Source organism: Panthera pardus, unplaced genomic scaffold (assembly GCF_024362965.1).
Source record: "Panthera pardus isolate Hobbes unplaced genomic scaffold, ASM2436296v1 HiC_scaffold_13, whole genome shotgun sequence".
Taxonomy (NCBI): Eukaryota; Metazoa; Chordata; class Mammalia; order Carnivora; family Felidae; genus Panthera; species Panthera pardus.
Genome location: NW_026526688.1, coordinates 149,460,863 through 149,483,890, shown reverse-complemented (window position 1 = coordinate 149,483,890; position 23,028 = coordinate 149,460,863). Strand labels below are relative to the sequence as shown.

The 23,028-nt window shown below is 37.3% G+C and overlaps 1 protein-coding gene and 1 pseudogene across 1 annotated transcript in view; both read right to left on the bottom strand.

Moving 5' to 3' along the window:
- TMPRSS11A (transmembrane serine protease 11A) overlaps positions 1 to 15,815 on the bottom strand; it is a 53,148-nt gene extending 37,333 nt beyond the window's left edge. The window contains exons 1-2 of the mRNA XM_019468468.2: positions 15,643 to 15,815; positions 1,847 to 1,968 (exon numbers count right to left, since the gene is read on the bottom strand). Of these exons, the coding sequence (XP_019324013.2) occupies positions 1,847 to 1,968; positions 15,643 to 15,653 (133 nt within the window). The 5' untranslated portion in view covers positions 15,654 to 15,815. The remainder of the gene's footprint in view (positions 1 to 1,846; positions 1,969 to 15,642) is intronic.
- A 1,425-nt stretch (positions 15,816 to 17,240) lies between these two features.
- Positions 17,241 to 17,353, bottom strand: LOC128776861 (U2 spliceosomal RNA; annotated as a pseudogene).
- Between the last annotated feature and the right edge of the window lie 5,675 nt (positions 17,354 to 23,028).

Genomic DNA, 23,028 nt, shown 5'->3' with positions numbered 1-23,028 from the left:
GAGTCTGGCCTTCTGGGGGTGGGGGGCAAGAAATTTATGAAGAGTTAATTTTTTTTTTACATTTATTTATTTTTGAGAGACAGAGACAGAGCGTGAGCAGGGGAGGGGTAGAGGGAGAAGGAGACAGAATCTGAAGCAGGCTCCAGGCTCTGAGCTGTTAGCACACAGCCCAAGGCAGGGCTCAAACCCATGAACCATGAGATCGCGACCTGAGCTGAAGTCGATGCTTAACTGACTAAGCCACCCAGGCGATCCTACAAAGAGTTGAAAATAGAAAAACGGAGCAGCCACAGAATAGCATCTCTCCTTAGGGAGCCTGCCCTAGGAAGGACACAGTGGGCACAATGGGTTTCCCAGCTATGGACCTAGGAAAGAGAGAGGGATCTCAGAATGGTACATCTTATAGGTGATACATTTCTGGGCTTTGTAGTGCTTTTTTTTGGTCCCCCTGATACTCATCGGCACAATCCATATTATTATCAAACATTATACTCCTAGTAAAGGGGCTCGTATGCAGTCAAATGAAATGACCTGAGAATCTTTTGCCATTAGCATAAACTACAGGCTGGGTTGTTACAAAAAGCCCAGAAGTGTGTTCTTAAAACCTTTAATGATCATGATAGAGTCTTCACCCGCCCCCCCCCCCCCCCCCACCGCCCCAAGTCTGAGGAAGATGACAATAGGTGAGGCCATTCAAGTAAGAAGCCTGAGGTAGTTGTTGTATCAAACACATCTGTGTGAGTGACCCTGTGGAGATTTGTCAACAAATGTTAATGCTTTGCAGTCTGTGCAGAGAAAGATGATATTTAAAAAGAATTCTGAAATGCATTATTTGTGTGATTATAAATATATCAGGCAATTAAAAAATATGTGAATATCATTTAGGAAAGGATAAAATTTTCTCTAAAAATAAGTAACAATATTTGTCATATTTATAGTTTACCAATTATTTCAAAATTCATGATTTTGTTGGACATGTGTTTTTCTTTGGCCCTCGAAATGTTGGTGGACATAATGATTAGTAAATGAGTCAGTTTTAATAGCTAATATAATAACTAATTTATCATAGTTTCTCACTTGAATGGTTAGAGTTTATTATGATTACCAGTAGATTTAAGTTGCTACTTTTTTTAGTTTTTAAATCTTTTTAGAGTGAGAGAAAGTGTGTGAGTGGGGGATAGGGGCAGAGAGAGAGGGAGAATCTTTTTTAAAAATTTTTTTAAGTATTTGTTTTTGAGAGAGAGAGAGAGAGAGAGACGGAGCATAAACAGGGGAGTGTCAGAGAGAGAGGGAGACACAGAATCCAAAACAGGCTGCAGGCTGTGAGCTGTCAGCACAGAGCCTGATGCAGGGCTCTAATCCATGAACTGTGAGATCATGACTTGAGCTAAAGTCAGACACATAACCGACTGAGTCACCCAGCTGCCCCAAGAGGGGAGAATCTTAAGCAGGCTCCACGCTCAGCACAGAGCTCAACGTGGGGTTTGATCCCATGACCCTGGGAAATCAGGAGTCAGCTGCTCAACCTACTGAGCCACCCAGGCGCCTCTTTCAGTTACCATTTTTGATCGTCTGTGTAGTCTTAAAAGATTATTAGCTTGTGAGCTCCAAGGAGATAGGAAACTGGTCTGCTTTACATAATGTTGTACCTTGAGTCATCCAGAAAAGTACTCATATACAATAGGCATTCAATAATTATTTTTATAAAATGACTGAAAAAAATTAAATTCTAAATGCTGGTAAAAGCACAAAAATGCTTTTAGATAAAATTACATTTACATATATACAAATGAAGGTTTGCAGAAAAATGAAATCAAGCTGAGTGAAATTCACAATCTTTACCTACCAGAGACTAACAAGTGGGCCAGAATACCAATGGTCACTGCCACCACTGTCAGTAATAACACAATGAGAAGGGCAATCATCCATGGTTTCAAACTTCTGCTCTGGGTGCCAAATCCTACTGTCCTGTAAAAAGGAAAACTCAGCAGGTTACTCTTACATTGTAACAGTTACAAGCTTTCTGGTTGTCCTTTGGATAACAGCAAGTTTCTTTGGTCTACCTTTTCCAGCAAGAATACATTTGTCTTGGATATGCATCAAGGTTATCTTGGGGTGAAGGGACGTATTAAGAAGATCAGGATCTGGGAATGTACAATATTACTTGTGGTTTCTATTTCTAGAGGCACTGGCTCTCTGTGCTGTCAGTCCTGACATCTCTTATCAACAACACTTATCAACAAGTGCTAACGACATTGTGTCAAGTATTTGTTTGCATGTATATTAATCTAAATTTAATTGTGAACTCCTCAATGAGCTACACTGGTATTGTTCATCTTTTTATCATTAAGATTTAATAAGGTGCCTGGTAAAGAGTAGGAATTTTACAAATCCGTAAGAGGAAGATATTATGCCAGCTTTATATATGAAATAACAGAGGCTGAGAGAGAGGACACTTGATTAGAGTCAAATGGTTTAAAAAGGTCCTGGTCTTCTAACTCATTCTGTAGTCTCCTTCTCTACAACTTGCCATTATAATCAACTTTATTTACCTCTTTCATTAGAATTTAGCTTTGGGTGGGTGTGTGTTGCTAAACCAACCTCTTTGGGGACAGAAGGTATTTTCCCTTTACAAGATTTAGTCCAATGCTTTGCACTGAGTGTAATTTTATTTTTTATATTATTTATTTCATTAATTTTTTTAAGTTTATTTATTTATTTTGAGGTATACAGAGAGTGTGAGTGAGAGAGAGAAAAAGCAAATCCCAAGCAGGCTCCACACTATCAGCATAGAGCCTGATGTGAAGCTCCATTTCACAAACAATGAGTCATGGCCTGAACTGAAGTTAAAAGTCAGATGCTTAACTGACAGAGTCACCCAGGCACCCCTGCACTGAGTGTAATTTTAATAAATATTGGTTGATTTACAAGAAATTTTTCTTTTGAATATAGACATATTTTATATGTAAATGAAAGCATAAAAGATACAAGTCATATGGACCTAAATAATTAAGAAGATAATAGCTTTGGCATAAGCAATACATTTACCCAATAAACCTAGTGGAGCTTGAGAGGCTTGAATTCTGTTGGGTATAGAAAATATTGACAATGTATGCATTGGCTGATTAAAAAGAATCTAGACAGCTGGCTGTGGAGAGGCAGTGTGTCTTCCAATGGACAAGAATTAAGGTGCCAGAATATAACAACAAACAGAAGCTCCGTGGAGTGTAACATTATTTAGCCTCTTAAATGATTTAAAACCTAAATTCAGGGGTGCCTGAGTGGCTCAGTGGGTTAGGCGACCAACTTCAGCTCAGGTCACGATCTCGTGGTTTGAGAGTTCAAGCCCCGTGTCGGGCTCTGTGCTGACAGCTCAGAGCCCGGAGCCTCCTTTGGATTCTGTGTCTACCTCTCTCTCTGTCCCTCCCCTGTTCACGCTCTGTTTCTCTCTGTCTCTCAATAACAAATAAATATTAAAATTTTTTTTTAAATAAAACCTAAATTCAGAAGTTAAGGATAACTTGGAAACTATTTGGTAAAATGTAACACATTTTCCAGGTGAGAAAACTGACGCCCAGAGATGATTAAACGACCTCTGATGTAACAGAACTAGTGGTCATCTCAGACTCACGCCTTCTAACTCCTAGGGCACCATTGTTTTTCCCGCAGTGCCACACTTCCACTCCATTGAGTGCATTCTCTTAAATTGATTATTTATATATTCATCTATTCACTCATTCATTCCTTCTTCATTTATTTGACCATTCATTTTCTCAGAGAATCTTAGTATGTTTCCAAGACATTCAAAATCAATAAGAGAACCAAAGAAGGAAGGCTAGAACTTAAGGAGACTTAAGGGCTTTCAAATCTGTCTTCTCATCAGAGTTTCTCTGAATAGGGCAAATGGAGAAAGTAGATGACAGGAAGATCACTGTTATAGACTGAATGGTAGGACTTAGCAGAGGAGTTGTTCAACAACCAATAGCCCACTGCTTCAAGTGCCGTGGCAGTCATATCTACAAATCCCATACTGTGAACATCTGGGCAGTGGGAATGACGACCAACAAATAGGTGTGTTAGGTTCTCCTTTTGTGAGAACCTCTGGGGAATAACAGGTGTACAATGCCACATTACAAAAGCTGCAGGAGCCATAGTCTAAATCTGCAGCTATTTAATCCTGTATGAATAAACTGTCAACTCAGTATCAACTTTTATGAATAATATGATAATATGAAGAGATGCATGAAAGCCAATATGCATCATTGACTTTCCATTCTGGAGAGGTCCTGCTAGTTATTTGCATAATATCACTTCAGATTTGGAGAAAAATAGGCTCAGTAAAGCCTTGGGAATCTAGCCTGATTGTAAGTAGAGATGCACTGCACCATTGTGCCCATGCATTTTTTTTCCTGCTTTACTTGCATCAGAAAACAAACACTGATGTATTAATTTTCTATTGCTGTGCAACAAATTACCACAAAGTTAGCAGCTTAAAGCAATACCAACTTATTAGCTCACGGTTCTGTACATGTCATGGCTGAGTTTTCTGCTCAGGATCTCACAAGGTTGAAATCAAGGTGTTGATTGAGGCAGCTATCTCATCTGACATTTGTGATCATTTTCTAAGCTCACTTAGGTTCTAGGCATAGCTCAGTTCTTTGAAGTTGAACTGGGGTCCCTGTTCTCTTGCTGGCTGTCACAAGCCTCTCTCTCTCAGCTCATAGATTCCACCACATTCTTTGCATGTGGCCCATTCCATCTCTACAGCCAGCAATGGAGAATCACCCTCCCAACAAATCTCTTACATCCTGAATATCTCTCCAGGTAGAGCCTAGTCCTTTTCAAAGGTGTCACCTGATTAGAGTAGGTCCACCAAGGACAACTTCCATATCTTAAAGCCAACTGATTTGAGACCTTAATTATATCTGCAAAATTCCCTCACAGCAGCACCTAAATTAGTGTTTGAGTGTCCAGGAGTGTGTACACTGAGGGATGGGAATCTTAGAGGTCATTTAAAATTTTTTTTATCATAGCTGGAAATATAACTTTCATGAAAATGGACAGAAATCTCTATAGCCTTCAGAGAAAGCATGTGATATTTAAAATTTCTAATTTTTGTGGAGGTTGTAGAAAACTATTTCATTAAAAGGAAATTTCTATGTTGAATGTACAATTAGAAGAAGACTAAGGTATATTTTATTCAACTAAAAATTTGGGGGAATACAAAATAAACTCTTGGAACTTGAAATGGGAAGACAGCTAAAAGTAATCCTTGTTTAAGACCTATTTGGCATTCTGCATTCCTTAAAGGAAAGGGCAAGTACAGATGATACTTAATTCAGAGTAACACAATTTATAATCTGTATTAAATCCAATTTATCATATTCATTTACTTTCATTAAGTTTGAGTATTCAGTGTTTAAAAGGGCATATGCATGACATCATTTTTCCAAAGATGTCAATGAAAACATGGTGATAATGTGAATGATTTTGTGACTTTGCTTTCTGCAGTTTTTCAGACTGAAAAATACACATCTTGAGGAATATATAGGGCAGTCTGAACTGTTAATGATCTGAGTTGGGGTATTCTTCAGTAACCAGACTCTAAGCTGAGGACTTTTATATGTGTGAGTTCAAAGAGGTTTGAGTCAGCAAAAGACATAATAGACCTCTTTATCCACATGGATTTTCCTTTTTCTAGAAAGGCCTTCCCTGAAGGCAGCAACTTAGGCTTGCTCTACAGTCAACCACATGCCCATTATCGTTTTATCTATAAACTCTAAATTTTTCTATTTTCAGGATCAGTCTTCTGTTTTCTTGTAGATGCATGTTATCATTATACAAATGTAAATGCATGTGAATCGTATTCAAATGCCAATTTGCAGACAGATTATGTTCCCACCCATAAATCTTCATAAAGATAGTTTCTTAAAGTTTAAAACATGCAATCTTATTTAAAAATAAATTATTGGTTAGCTTCCCAGGCCACCTACAAGTTTACTGAACTTCTAATGTAACTGAACAAAGGTGTTAAGTGCATCAAATTCCCAGAAGGCATTTGGTGCAAAAAACTTTGCTCTTCTTTCCCTAGCATGGTGCCCATCCCTGGAGGAAAGTTGTTCTAGAGCCAAAGTGCCAAATTCTCTTTCTACCAATGAAAATCATCATTTCCTTTGAGTCACTCAAGTCAGATGTTTGCTACAGAAGAGCAACATTTTGCGGTAACCTAATATACTCTGACATGTGAATATCTGTTTGGGTACTCTGGGACGGACTCTTTTGTTTAATTAATTTAATTTAATTTTTTAATTAAGTGTTTTATTATAGTTCCAGTATAATTAACATATAGTGGTATATTAGTTTCAGCCATAGTATGTAGTAATTCAGCACTTCCACATTACTAAGTGCTTATCATGGTAAATGTGCTCAATCCCCTTCACCTGTTCACCCATCCCCCACCCACCTCCTCTCTGGTAACCAGCAGTTTGTTCTCTATAGTTAAAAGTCTGTTTCTTGGTTTATCTGTCTCTCTTTTTTTCCTCTTTCGTTTCTTAAATTCCACATATGAATGAAATTGTATGGTATTTGTCCTTCTCTGACTTATTTTGCTTAGCATGATACTTTCTAGCTCCATACTTGTTGCAAATGGCAAGTTTTCATTCTTTTCTATGGTGGAATAATATACCATTGTGTGTGTGTGTGTGTGTGTGTGTGTGTGTGTGTGTGTGTGTACCACCTCTTTTTTTATTTTTAAAGTTTATTTATTTATTTTGAAAGAAAGAGAAAGAGAGAGAGAGAGAAAGAGAGAGCAAGGGAGGGGCAGAGAGAGAGGGAGACAGAATCCCAAACAGGCTCCAGGCTGTCAGTGTGGAACCTGACATGGAGCTCAATCTCACTAACTGTGAGATCATGACCTGAGCCAAAATCAATAGTTGGACACTTAACTGGCAGAGCCACCCCGGCACCCCCACCTCTTCTTTATCTTTTCATCTATCAAAGGACACTTGGGCCACTTACATAATTTGTCTATTGTAAATAATGCTGCAGTAAACATAGAGGTGCATGTATCCCTTTGAATTTAGTGTTTTTGTATGTTTTGGGTAAATATCCTATAGTGGAATTATTGGATCATAGGATGCTTGTATTTAAGGAACCTCCATACTGTCTTCCACAGTGGCTATTTTAGGGTGACCATTTAATACTAAGAGTGACAACAAGAGCTACTATGTAGTAAATGCTGACTTTGTAGGAGTTGTTGGTTGGTATATGGTCGCATCTCATCCTCCAAACATGCTTGTCAGTAGAATTATGTATCTTTGCTTCACAGGTGACTAACGTGCTCCATTCATGAAGCCAGTATGCAGAACTAGAACCTAACTTGGACTTCTGTGACTCAAAAGCCCATTTTTCTCTGTGATATCAAACTTCTTTCTGAGAGTGATTTTTACGTTTTTTTAGAACAGGCTTCCTATGAACTCAGATGAATAATGGGTGGTATTTCAAGCAGCATGAAAGGCAAGTGAAGAGTTTTAGGAAGTGAAAGTAGAGGTTGTTTGATCAGAGAGGCCACCCATCCTCATTGTGGTTAAGTCTGAAATTAATTTTGCTTTCACATTTTCCTTTCTATTGGCTTTACACTTTGATGAACTCTGAAAAAGTTAGGATTCGCTTCTCTCCCTCCCCATAGAATCTCCTATAACAGTGGCAGAGGTCACCTGGAGTGGGCAGAGGGGAGGTAGGGCTGATAGAATGATAACCATATTGGGGGTTGTCTGTAAACTTTGAAGGCTTTTATCTAATTTGACACTTTTTTTTCATACTGCTACAAGTTCTCTATATATTTTATTTCTTGAAATGTGTATAAATATCCTCTTACCCCAAAGTGTGGAAGATCTTGAAGATAGTGAAAACATCATATACAGCATTGAGACATTTCTCCAAAAATGTTCCCAGGTGGTGGGGGAAATGTTTTCCATATTCAAACAGGTTTGGAAAAAAATGGGTTAAATAAAATTAGAGAGGATCCTCACTTCTAGAAGTCTCAGAATCTGGTTTTAAGTGGAAGTAAATGTGAACAATATTTCTGTCTTGGTTTTGTATATATTCTTTTCACTGATACAACCCCAGTGCCTCATACATTATCTGATTCTTAGCAGAATCTTGAATACTATTTATTGAATTGGACTGAAATAAACGTTTTTTAAATTACATTTTCTTTCTTTCTTTCTTTCTTTCTTTCTTTCTTTCTTTCTTTCTTTCTTTCTTTCTTTCTTTCCTTTTCAATATTTATTTTTGGGAGAGTGCAAGTAGGGGAGGGACAGAGAGAGGAGGACAGAGGATCCTAAGCAGGCTATGAGCTGACAGGCTGAGAGCAGTGAGCCTGATGTGGAGCTCAAACTCACAAACCAGGATATCATGACCTGAGTCGAAGTCGGCCACTCAACTGACTGAGTCACCCAGGTGCCCCTCAAATACACGTTTTTTTAAAAAACACCGTATCTACTCCTATCCTGTGGGATTCTGATGTTCTACAGAACACAGCTTTGAAAACATAGCTCTAGATATATTTATGCCACTGTGATGCTCCATGGAATGCTTGTCAGGAGGTTAAAAAAGAAGAAACGAAGAAAACCTTTTATATTCCTTCAGTGTTTAACTCTCAGATATGGGAGGGACAATGGGGCAAGGGGCAGAATTGAATAAAATACCATTGTGAGTCCAGAGCAAAGAAAAGTTTTTGTGGAAAATGTTGAAATTATTCAAGCTGAGCTGAATTCAGAGGTCTCAGGGAAGGAAAATTAGGACCCAGAAAAGAGAAGACTATTTCTTCACCTATCTAAGGAAATGTCTTTACTCTGGTCCCAGGGATGGAAATTGGGCACACGGGCAAAAAAGGAGCATGAATGAGAATTTTAAGGCTGTAAGAGGAAAGCATAAGCTAAAGGGGATTGAGAACACCTTTCCTAGATTCCCCGAGGATACTTCATCCCCATGGAGGGAAACTCCCACCTCCTGCCACTTCCCTGCACAGTTACTCACTGCTTAGTCATGTCTGGCTTGCTAAGCTGGATTTACTCTAAAGCCTTGTAGCTCTGTCTTTAGCAACTACCCAACCCTAATGAGTGAAATCAATTTCAGATTCTTGTCCCTTCTAGATCGTTCTGTCTTGATTTAGTAAGAGGGATTTCTTGGCTGTATTCTGAGAGGTTAGGCATTTAACTCTCTTCCATCTTCAGATAACAGCAAAATGAAGGTTCATGGTGCTAGCTTATAGCTGCAAAGCCTTTCTTAAATAGTTTTGAACTTAGACTTTGGATTAGGGGCAGAGCACAGTCACATGTTATTTTAAATTAATGCACCATCATTGAACTAACTTCTAATTGAGAGTGGTATAGCATTAAATGATAAGCACCAGTCTCTGGAGCCAGACTACCTGAGCTCAAGTCCTAGCTCTGTCATTTGGTGGCTCTGCAATATGAAGCAAGGTATTTGGCCCTTTTGTGTTTTAGTCTTCCCATTTGGAAAATGGAAATGAAATTAATACCTACCTCATTGGATTTATATAAGCACTAAGTACATTAATTCATGTAAAGTGACCAGCCCATAGTAAATACTATATAAATGTGAATTAGTATCACTATTTTTGTTGTTATTATTATTACACACTTGATAGAAATCAGCCATGCTGAGACAATGGGCATTTTACTATGAGAATTTCATGGTAGGTAATTGAGACCAGTAGTATTTTAGATTTTAGGATCATCTTGGAGTGGCCCTACAGGAAAGACCTTATATAGGAGGGGTATTAGTAAATACCCCAAATATTTTTAATGCAGTATTAATCCACAAAAAATATGTTCCCCTGTGGCTGGCCAAGAGTGACAATAAAATGCAGATGCTGTTTTATAAGTACAATATTGATGTGGGAATAAGGGATTGAGTAACAAAACAGAAACTTATTATGGAATGTTATACTTTATAGAAAAGATAGCACCAAACATTATGCGGTGTATGTGCACGTGTGTTTGTGTGTGTTATATGTGTGTGTTTGGTATAGTCCTGACATGTTTTGGCATAAGATGCAGTCCCACGTATTAAAGTTTGTAAAATGTGTATCAGATAAGAGGTGAAGGTCCACACTGGGATGCTATGCATGTGTGAAAAATAAGTTGTATTCAAATGCCTTGGTCAGAGCCTTGTATACCATAAATATGCCCTAACAAACTACTTCTAAGAATTGATTAGCTATTACAGTGTTATTCCTCCTTTGTCCTTTTGTTTGTCTGTCTATTCAACTATCCGTCCATCTGTCCACCTATCCACCCATCTTTCTTTTTTCACAATATTTTATTGAGCCTCTATTTTGTTTTAAGGCATCATTCAAGGCTTAGAAAGGCATGGATGAATAAAACATGGATTCTACCCTTATGTAGTTCATGGTACAACCCATAGTGTTTTTGTCTCAATCTGTGCCATGTGATTGAAAATAACGCAGTATTATAAACTTCTTTTCTATAAATATTTAAAATTACACAAATAATAAATTTCCATTAAGGTAACAAAAATGAGCATTAAAAATTTTGATATAATAGAAAAAGTATATATTGATCTCTGGTCCCAGTTCTTGGCACAGAGTTCCTAAATCCCTTATAATTTCCTAAGTGATAAGAGCACCAGGAACATCATTTGTTCTGTTTGGTCTTTAACCTTGGTTCCTGACACAGAGCTCTTAGATCCCTTGGAATTTCCTGGGTGATAGCAATGTCTTTTGTTCCAATGGGGTAACTCTGGGTGGGCTCCTACATAGCTTCAGGATAGGGACTAGTCACCAGAAAGACCAAGCTATAGTTACAAGCTTGGAATTTCAGCTTCATTCCCCTTCTCCCCCCCAACCAACCCCTCCATATAAACCTCTGGGAATGGGAGAGAAGCTGAAGATTGCATTCAGAATTTATCATGTCTATGCGATGAAGCCTCCATGAAAATCCCAATAGTATGGGGTTCGGAGAGCTTCTGAGTTGGTGCTGGGCATCTCTGTCCTGGGAGGGTGGTATACCACCAACTCTACAAGGACAAAATCTCCTGTACTGGGGACCCTTCTGAACCTCATCATATATATCTCTTCATTTGGCTGTTCATTCATATCCTTTAATATAATTTGGAATAAGTTGATAATCTACTAGGTAAACTGTTTTCTTGAATTCTGTGAGCCACCCTAGCATATTAAAATAAAGGAGGGAGTTGTGGGAAGCTCCAATTTATAGCCAGTCGTTAAGAACACAGGTAACAACAACCTGGACTTGGGATTTCTGTCTGAAATGGGGCCAGGGGAAGTCTTATGGACCAAGCCCTTAACCTGTGGGGTCTGTGCTAACTCCAGTTAATGTCAAAATTGAATTGATACCCAGCTGATGTTGGAGAATTGCTTTGACAAAAACCGACACAGCTGGTATCATAAGTATGCGTAGTGACATAGGAAAGGAGTTTAGTGGTTTAGTAAAGGAAAACACAGGGAGTTTTTCTGAGAAAAATATTTAAAACATTTCCTTTAAGTCTTTACCTGCCCAGACAAATCCTCTCCAGGCATCCTCTGCCTTTTAGGATCAGAAGACTTTGGCCTCAGTCCTTGCATTTAATTTTTTGACATATATCTTGAGATGTTTTTGAAACCTCTCTGAATTTCAGTTTTTCCACTTGTAAAGTGGTGATAATAAATACTACCCAGAGACGTGAGGCAATAAAGTGAGTAAATGAAAGTCTCTAGCACATATCAAATTCCTACTCTGGCTCAGGAGTTTTCATGTGACTTATCTCATGTAATTGTTGACACAGCTTTAGGCCTTGTTACCTTATCACCGACTCACTAATGAGGAAACTAAGAATCAGGCAAACAACACAGGTACCAGAGATAAGGGAAAGGAAGTCCTTAACTGTCTGACTTTAAGGCTGTCTGTCCCATTTGTAACCAGACCACTGTGATAATGAACGTGAAGCCTTTCATAGTATATTATTCAAATGTTGCCTATCTTATTTCTCTATCCCCAGTAGGTCAGTTTCTTGTCATTGCCCAAGATGTTTCACAGCCCCAGCTGTTAATGAATTGGGAATATAGGATGGCGTGTACAGCTTGAGTTAAAGTCACTAACTCTGATCTTGGGTAGCTTTTTTTTCCCTTTAAAATAGGCTAACTTGTATGAGGACTGTAAATAATGAATGAGACAATGTATGCAAAATGATTCACATTTTGTAAATAGATAATAAATGGCAGATGTTATTATAATAATTACAAATAAACTACCACCCAGTAAGGATTCCTACACTTACCTGATCATAAATTCTTAACATCTTGGTTTCCAAGTACTTTATATACATATCTGCCAGAATGCCTATTTTTATCCATAAGTATATTATTCCCTATATGCCACACAAGTGGAAAAGTAGGAAAGCAAAACAAAGAAGATACTAGCCTTTAATCTTGATGATATGAACACATATTTCAATTTATTGACTACAGAAAAAACCCAACTCAGTGAATCACTTTTAGCACTATGAATTTCATACTCAGTTTAAAAAAATTTTTTTTAATGTTTCTTTTTGAGAGAGACACAGAGAGCAAGTGGGGGAGGGGCAGAGATAGACACACACACACACACACACACACACACACACACACACACAGGGAAATTGAAGCAGGCTCCAGGCTCTGAGCTGTCAGCACAGAGCCCAATGCGGGGCTCAAACTCATGAACTGTGAGATCATGGCCTGAGCTGAAGTCAGACATTTAACCAACTGAGCCACCCAGGTACCCCTCTTACTCAGTTTTTGTATGAAAAAACAAAAAGTTGTTTTCTCTTGAAAGTTATCAAAGAAAGAAAAGCAGGATATCCTAATAGTTAAGTTCAGATTCTGGCTCTCTTAGCCTGTAATGTAGGGCCAGTTAACTTTTATCTATACAGTGGAGATAATAATGGCATCTAATTGTAGGATTGTGAGAATGAATGAACTAATACAATATAGCATGCATATGGCACTATGAGTTGTTGAAAACTAACAAAACAGTAAAATTTAGTTACTAATTTACACACAATTTAGTAATCAGTAAGTAACATGAAGGTTGTGTTATTTTGGTTTTAACCCTGAAGATACAGTTTTTGAATAAATTAGAGAATAAATTTGGCAAATTAACAAGTTGACTGACATGAGTATTCAAAATGAAATTAAACTTTAAATCATCAATATTTATAAAGATTTGCCCAGGACTACCTTTTTCTCTAAAAGATGATAATGAAGGGGCGCCTGGGTGGCTCAGTCAGTTAAACATCTGACTTCAGCTCAGGTCATAATCTTATGGTTCATGAGAGTTTGAGCCTCGTGTTGGGCTCTGTGCTGAAAGCTCAGAGCCTGGAGCCTGCTTTAGATTCTGTGTCTCCCTCTCTCTCTCTGCACCTCCCCTGCTTGCACTCTGTCTCTTTCTCCCTCTCTCTCTCTCTCTCAAAATTAAATAAACATTAAAAAAAAATTTTAAGGATGATAATGAAGAGAAAGAACCTAATTTTTACATTTATTAATAAGCAATATTGAAAATAATGAGCTGTAAGAAGAGAACGATGCCAGACTTCTGGGAACAAGACAGTAACCTGTTTGTTGATATGATGAGCCATTTGATATTTTATCTTTTATATGAAAAATAATTGAGATTTTTAAGTGAATGAATCACCCAATTAATACATGTATAGGAAGGAGTAGGGGTATGGATATTGCTAAAGGCAAATGAAGATGGGTATTCACAGCGAAGTCTGAGCACTAAGGACTATCTCTGAAATACAGTGAAGATGGTCATGAAACATAGAGAAGTAGCCAAAGTTCAATGTAGCAAAAACAGCAAAGATATGGATCAAATATATTTTGAGAAGGTGTCCACATTATATTTCTTGTTAATAGAGAAGAATGGTGAGCATGGCTATAAAACATATTGTAGAAGTACTCTACGTGAAATGTAGGGTGTCATAGTAGTAATTAAGCATTTGTTTTTCTTTAATCCTTAAGCCTGCCTATTAATGTGACCTGCCATCTCCTGAAAATCTTCCAAATCCCGGATGAGCGTTCCATGAAGTTATCTCAAAGAAACCATACACATTCAGTTTCCCACCTTCTCCTTTCTTTACCAAATGTGATGGCTATCTCGAACAATAGCACTGACCCCCAATATTACTCCTAATTTTTTTCCCTGAAGCCAAAAACTTTCTGTAAACCCACAAATATTCATTAGAAAAGAGGACTTTTGGTGTCTATAATCGTGATATTTTAAAGAGAATAATTTTGGGGATGTGCAATATGAAAGGTTGGAACTACTTACTGCTTTACAATATCATGACTTCCACAAACATGAAATAGGCATTTTCAAATTCAATGAATTTTAATGAATAAGCAAAATATTATGCTAGACATTTCCATTTGTGTACTCATTCATTTGTTCAACAAATATTTATGGAGTGCTGCTTATGTGTGAAGCCTTGTAGGCGCTGCCCAAGGATCTCAGAGACCCTTTAGCAATTCACTATAGGACTGATACAAATGTGTATTTTATTAGTGGGGAAGGAAGCCCAGTGGAGTTCACTAACTCAGCAGCTGATCTCTGAATTTCCTGATTTCCTTAGTGGCTTATCTCCTCTCTGAAATTTCCCAGGTAGAATCCTTGCCAACCAGACAGGCTGAGGGAGTCTGGGAATACTGGACTTGGAAGTTGTAGATGGCAGCTCTTGCACTCTGTCATCATACAGCTCCATAGATCCAAAGAAGCCCCTTAACTTCTGTTTCCCTCAAATTCCTCATTTCAAAAAGGGAGTTAACAGTACCTATTCTGATCTCACAAGGGTGTCCTATTAAATGAATGGCATATGTAAAAATACTTTGAAAGTGGCATAAATCAAAGCAATCGTGAAGTATTATTGTCATCATGGATGTTTAAAATCATGGTTTTAATTCCATATAAAGTTATTCCAAGGAACCTTATTTTTTCCTCTCCTTTGCATGTGGCAAATGCCCTTTTGGGAAATAAAATGAAATAATTCAGTTTTTTTTCTTTAGTATTTAATGGGAGAGTTTTAGGAAATAGACAGGTTTGGGTCTCCTGGTTCCCTTCTTCCCACAGGAATCCTAGGATTTCTATGAGAAGGCAGGTATCTCTGTACCTATGGACCTCCCAATCCTATTAGTTTCCAGGGCTGACTATAAGGTATAAGAAAAAGCAACAAAACAGAAAATGCTGTAGAAGATAAATTTAGTCAGATTACTTAAAGAAGGCTTTCTGTAAAACAAAGGAACACCTTCCACAGGTCCCCAAACCAGACTCAATCAGAACATAATATAATACAGTTCTTCATTAACTTCTTCTAAAATCCCAACTATTGAACCTGGCAACATGAAATAATGCTAAGAATGATTTTTAATAAAAAGATATTGATTTCAATTACAGAGATTAATTAATCCAGCTGTTATAATAATTCCAGAAATCTCACGAGATCCATACAGATTGAACGCACTGAGGACATCTCACAGGCAGTGCCCTGACATAATAGGGAATCTAGACACTGACAGACGGTAGAGCAAATAAGCCATTTGCTAAACAAAACTGAACTTACCGATACATCATCTGTAAGAGGAAGAATTTGGTCTTGCAGTTCTGCACCTACTGACTTCATTTGACTTTCTAATCAACTGCATGTCACCTCTAGATGTATTAGAGGTCTATGGCTGAAAGAAATTAAAACAAATTACAAATAGTTGAAATGAAACTAGTTAGACAAGTCTGAACAGAGAGCCTCAACCCGCAGGATAGCTTGAAGAAAACAGCCCAGAGATAGCATAGTCCCAATAAGAAAGCAACATAGTTTCTTTTGGTATTGACTAATTTTGTTAAAGGGAGATAAACTGGTTGAGAGGATTTGAATGAGAAATACCTTAGGCATGCACTAGGATTAAGAATTTAAAGAAGATTATTGGTAGGTATACCAATACCTTAAAGAAACCTTTATATAAAAGCTCTTAATAAAAACAATCAAGTATCCTTAAAACCTAGATTCATAATATAATTCAAGAAATAGTGTTTAATTTTTAGTTGAATAGCAGCTATCTCCATGTATGACAGGGGTAGAGTGAATTTATTAATATATAATTATTTTTCTTTAAAAAATACGTACTTCTGAGAGTATGTGCAAACAAATTCATATCAAACCAGATTTTTTTCCTAAAATGGCTTAATGTGATACGTACACATGCTATAATTTATATTTATGTAATATGAATTACAAATACATTTTCTATACATGTATATATATATACATATATATAGAGAGAGAGAGCGCAAGAGAGAGACATTTATCAACGTGAAGAAAACAATATAAGTAAACAATATTTTCAATAAATTTTCAATCAGACATGAATACCTGCTTTTTGTGTATACTGAAACATTAGAAATGAGGCTGAAGCTGTTTCACCATGTTGTGGTCATGGTGCCTTTCCTTCTCCTTAGAAGCAACTAATGTTATTAAGGTCCATTTTCTTACAGAATATACTAAGCATTTACACACAAACAGACACATGCACGTATACCCATAGAAAAATATATATGAGTATTGATTGAACAGTATTATATACTTCCTTGTGCAGTTTGGTTTTTCTTCCCTTGATACTCTATTTTATGTTGAGAGAAATGGATTTACCTTATCTTTTTTAACAGCTACATGCAATATGAATATACTTAGTGTTTAGCCTTGATTATAATCTCACAACCAAAGGATAGCCATTTAAAAGGAAACCCTACTTGGGGCGCCTGGGTGGCTCAGTTGGTTAAGCGGCCGACTTCGGCTCAGGTCATGATCTCGCGGTCCGTGAGTTCGAGCCCCGCGCCGGGCTCTGTGCTGACAGCTCAGAGCCTGGAGCCTGTTTCAGATTCTGTGTCTCCCTCTCTCTGACCCTCCCCGTTCATGCTCTGTCTCTCCCTGTCTCAAAAATAAATAAACGTTTAAAAAAAAAAAAAAGGAAACCCTACTTTAAATGAAAATTTAATGGTCATTGCTTCTAACACTTAGGGAAAGTACCATTCAAAAGAATCTTAGTACTGTAGAATGCTTTAAGTGCATAGACTCTAGAATTAGATGTGGGGTTCAAATGTTAGAAGTTTCTATCTATAAAATAGGAATAATACTAGTGACTACCTTTTAAGGTTTTTAGAAATGTAAATGTGTCAATATATGTAAAATACTTAGAGTAGTACCTTGTGCAATGGAAGCACTACGAAAATATTAACTTTTAATATTACACTTGATCTTAGCCAAAAGGCCAAGAAGCGATATTATTAACTTTTAATATTAAGATCTTAGTTTATTTGCATATATTTTCTTCCTATTTAACAGAGAAACACTTAGTGAAGCTCATTATGTTGAGCTATACAAGGAGCACACGTAGTTACATTCTTCCTTTCCATCTTTTCCCTGCTGTTTCTCTGACACAGGGTTCCATGGAATAGTCAACAGTGGCATGGACTTAGAATGGAATACTGTTTTTTTTTAATTTTTAAATTTTTTTTTAACGTTTATTTATTTTTGAGACAGAGAGAGACAGAGCATGAACGGGGGAGGGGCAGAGAGAGAGGGAGACACAGAATCGGAAGCAGGCTCCAGGTTCTGAGCCATCAGCCCAGAGCTCAACGCGGGGCTCGAACTCACAGACCGTGAGATCGTGACCTGAGCCGAAGTCGGACGCTTAACCGACTGAGCCACCCAGGCGCCCCTGTTTTTTTTTTTTTTTCAACTTTTTAAATGAGTGTTTATTTATTTTTGAGTGGGGGGGATAGAGAGAGGGAGACAGAGGTTCTGAAGCTATCAGTGCAGAGCCTGATGTGGGGCTCAAACTTATGCATGGTGAGATCAAGACCTGAGCTGAAGTTGGACACTTGAATGAAGAAGCCACCCAGGCACCCCTAAAATGGGATTTTGACTCCTTGGTAGTTATGTGACCTTGAACAGACCACTTAAACCCTTTGAGCATCAATTTCCTCCTATATGAAATGAGCTGATACCATTTATGTTCAGGGCTTTTCGTCAGAATTAAATGACATGGTGTGTATAACACTGCCCAGCACAGTGTCTAGTAATAAACGGCAGCTTCCATAGTGTGTGGCAGAAGTCCTGGTAAACAAAGCCCAGATGTTGAAGGGAGATGCACCTGCCTGTAAATCCAGGCTCCCCTAACATAGCTGCCGCTTGACCTTTCTTAGCTTCCTCATCTGTGCACAGAATTAACGATAGCTTTGCAGACTATTGTAGGAATTAAATGAGAGAGTACATGTAACATGCTCCCCATACTGTGTGTTGTATACATTCAAGAACTGAATGGTAAACTGTATTAAGATAAAATGGCGACGTCTCTGAATGTCAGCACAGCAGAACCTGGCAAGCCATTTGCTCAGGACTCCTCTTTTGGCCTTGATGTCCTCTGGGTCCTCAGTTTTCCAGGTCTCTGTTTATGGGAAGGTAGAGGAATAATGGCTGAATATGAAGATAAATTCCAGAATTGGTAGTGGAAGTTCAGTAAGCTGTAGGCTGACAGAAGGCAATATGGTGTAGCAAACAAGAAGCACACAGCTTGAAACAAATAAAGCGAAGACGAAATTTCTGTCTAACTACAGCTTTGATTAAGTTATTTAACTTTCTGAATGTAATTTTCCTTCTCTGAGAATAGTAATATATGTGCAAATTAAATGAGATTACCTCAAAGGCATTGTATTGAGTAAAAGAATCCAGACTCAAAAGACAACACGTTATGTGATTCCATTAATAGGCTGTTCTAGAAAATGCCCAGCTTCTAAGGACAAAAATCAGAGTTTCCAGCATCTGGTGGCGACAGGCAAGCATTCACAAGAAGGGAGTTTAGGAGTTGGGGGAAAATGTTTTATATTTTGTGGTGATGGTTATAAGTTCAAAGAACTTATTTGTCAAAGTTCATAGAACTAGTCACTAAAAAAAGGTGAATTTTACTGAATGTAAATTACACCTCAATACAAATATATAATCAATATAGAAAAACAGTTTAATGAGACTATAAAAATTGCAAGTAAACAGTACTTATCAAAGGCCAAGCAATACAATCAATACTTTGCAACAGCTCTTTGGGATACAAATTAACCCCATTTTACAGAAATAGAAACTGGAACTCATAGATGTTAAAGAGTTTGCCTAATCTCACATCTGAGAGTGGTAAAGATGGCATTTTCCCCCTCAGGTGTCTCTGACTCTAAAAGGCCCTTACCATTATCACTTAGATCTACTTTATGAATGGCACTTGATACAAAGCTGACCCTTAAAAATAATTTTATTTTTTCTTATCACTAGCTGATTACAGAGGCTGTAGTAAGAGGTAGCAGTCCTTGGCCACTATTCTGGTCTATCTTTTACGTCCCAACCTAATTAACCTAATGTGACAAGGTAAGATGTAAAGATGTAAAGAGTTATGATGGTCAATAATCACATTTTTATATGGATAAAATTGTATATATTTTCATTTTAGGCATCTGAATAAGTAGATCTCAATAATTCACTGTTTCAGAAGATTGTATACAGTCGTCATGTCCAAACCTATACTTTTAAAGTTGGAGGGGTGCCTGGCTGGCTCAGTTGATTAAAAGTTTGACTCTTGACCTCAGGTCGGGTCATGATCTCAGTTTCGTGAGTTCGAGCCCTACATTGGGCTCTATGCTGTCAGTGCAGAGTCTGCTTAGGATTCTCTCTCTCCTCTCTCTCTGCCCCTCCCACACTTGTGCTTTCTCTCTCAAAATAAACAAATAAACATTAAAAAATTTTTAAGTTGGAATTTTTCACAGAAAATAAGTACTAAAGAAAGTTTGTCAGTGTAAATTAAATTGGCATGCTACTGCTTTGCTTTTGTCTCCTATTGTGCTATTAAATGATAAAAACTCTTATAGTGCATAAGGATTATATCATGAGACAATAGCAATATAACTTCTGTGATTGAATATTTTTCTTCAACTGATATTTTTGTCCTCTGTCTGATAAGAGGAAATTAAACTGATGCCAACTGACAAATAAGTGTTGTCATGTTGAGAATGAACAGGTGGAAAACATCCCTTAGTCTAGGAGTGTTTGCACATAGGAGCTCAGACTCTATGTGTTGTGGTTATTTCAGAGAAGCCTACTATGTTAAACATCATGGCATTCAGTAACTCATTCAATAGATCTTTGCTCAGTTCCTATGATGCACCAGAATAGATTTCAGGTACTTGGATATTAGGGAAGTTAAAAAAAAGATAATCATTAAAGTCACTTCTTTGCATATATCATCAACTCCTTCACTTTGTTTTCACTTTGTGCTGTCTCAATGAAAAGATAATTTTGGATAAACCCGTTTCCATGATTCTTTAGCTGTACTCTTGCGCAGATAAACAGGCCAAGTAGAAAAACACAAACTGATCTAGTTTTAAATTCCTGTGCATGATCCTGAAGTGTGCTCCTGATGCTGGAGGTAGTCATTTTACATGTCCCTAGACCATTCACTTCCCCACACTTCTGGGCAGTCTCTCACCTCTCTTTTTTTCTTCAAACCCCTTCACTTACTCTTCCATTCTCAATTTTAGCTGATGGCCTTGATCCCTGCATCACTGTATTGGGTTCTTGAGGCTGCTGTAACAAATTACCACAAACCTGGTGGCTTAAAATACAGAAATTTATTCTTTCACAGTTCCGGAGACCAGAAGTCAGAAATTAAGGTGTCAGTATGACTATACTCCCTCCAAAGGCTCTAGGAATAATCTTTCCTTGTTTCTTCTAGTTCTGGTGGCTCCAGGAGTTCCTTGACTTGTATTTGGAAACTCCAGTTTCTGCCTCAGTCTCAACATGTTGTCTTTTCTGTTCTGTGTTCCCTCCTTTGCTGTCTCTCTCCTGTTCTTTTTTGTGATAAAATATGCATATCACAAAAAATAGAAGAGGAAGGAAAACTTCCAAATTCATTCTATGAGGCTAGCATTACCCAGATTCCAAAACCAGATAAAGACACAATAAAAAAAGAGAAGTACAGGCCAGAATATCTGAATGAATATAGATGCAAAAATCCTCAACTAAATATTAGCAAACTGAATCCAACAATACATTTAAAAAATTCATTCATCGTAATCAAGTGGGATTTATTTCTGGGATGCAAGAGTAGGTTCAATATTCCTAAATCAATGAACGTGATACATCACATCAATAAGAGAAAGCATAAAAGCCATAGGATCATTTCAATAGATGAAGAAAAAGCATTTGACAAAGCAAAACATCTATCCGTGATAAAAGTTCTCAACAAAGTAGGTTTAGAGGGAACTTACCTCAATATAATAAAGTCCTTATATGAAAAACCCACAGCTAACACCTTCCTCAATGGGGAAAAACTGAGAACTTTTTCCTTACGGTCAGGAATAAGACAAAGATGTCCACTCTCCCCATTTTTATTCAACATAGTACTGGAAGTCCTAGCCACAGCAATCAGATAAGAGAAAGGAATAAAATGCATCCACATTAGTAGGGAAGAAGTAAAATTTTCACTATTTGTAGATGACATGGTATTATATATAGAAAACCCTAAAGACTCCACAAAAAACTGCTAGAACTGGAAAAAGAATTCAGTAATGTTGCAGGATACAAAATTAATGTACAGAAATCTGTTGCATTTCTATACACTATTAATGAAGCAGAAAGAGAAATTAAGAAATCAATCCCATTTACAATTGAAACAAAAATCACAACATACCTAGGAATAAAGGTAAAGAGGTAAAAGACCTATATTCTGAAAGCTTTAAAACATTGATGAAAGAAATTGAAGATGATGCAAAGAAATGGAAAGACATTCCATGCTCATGGATTGGAAGAACAAATATTGTTAAAATGTCTATGCTACACAAAGCAATCTACAGGTTTAAGTCAATCCCTATAAAAATATTAACAGCGTATTTCACAAAACTTTCACAAGTCATTGTGAAAGTCACTTTCACAAGTCATATTTCAAAAGTCATTTTAGCCATTTTTTAAGTGTTCAGTTCTTTGGCATTAAGTACATTCACATTGTTTGCAACAACCAGCATTACCCATCCTCAGAATTTTTCGTCTTCTAAAACTGAAACACCGTACCTCTTGCATACTAACTTCCGATTTCCCCCTTCCTCTAGTCCCTGGCAACCACTATTCTACTTTTTGTTTCTATTAAGTTGACTACTGTATGTACTTTATAAACCTCATATGAGTGTACTCATTCAGTATGCCTTTTTCTGACTGGATTATTTCACTTAGCATAACGTCCTCAAAGTTCATCTTTGTTGTAGCATGTGTCAGAATTTTCTTTTTTTTTAGCATAGAATATTATTCCATTGTATGTATATACCACATTTTGTTTATCCATTCATCTGTCAATGGACTCTTGAGTTACTTCCACCTTTTGGCTGTTGAGAATAATGCCGCTATGAATATGGGTGTACAAATATGTTTATTTCTGCTTTCAACTCTTTTGGAAAGATACCGAGAGGTAGAATTGTTGTTTCATATGGTAACTCTGTGTTTAATTTTTTGAGAAATCACCTGTTAGATGAGTGATTTAAGTGATAAGTGATTTAAGGAGACTGAATGCGTCTCCTTAAAATTTCTATGCTGAAATCTTAATCCTAAATGTGATGGTATTAGGAGATAGAGCCTTTGGGAGATGGTTAGGTCATTAGAATAGAACCCTCATGGATGGGATTCATGCCCTAATAAAAGAGACCCCAGAGAGCTCTCTTGCCTTTCCTACCAGGTGAGAGAACACAAGGAAAAGTTAAGCCAGGAAGCATGCTTTCACAAGACGTGAATCTTCTAGCACATTGACTCTGGATTTCTCAGACTCTGAAACTGAGAGAAATACTTGTTTGTTGTTTAAGCCAACTAGTTCATGGTACTTTTGTTATAGCAGTCAGAATGGACTAACTATATTGCCATAACATTTTCCAT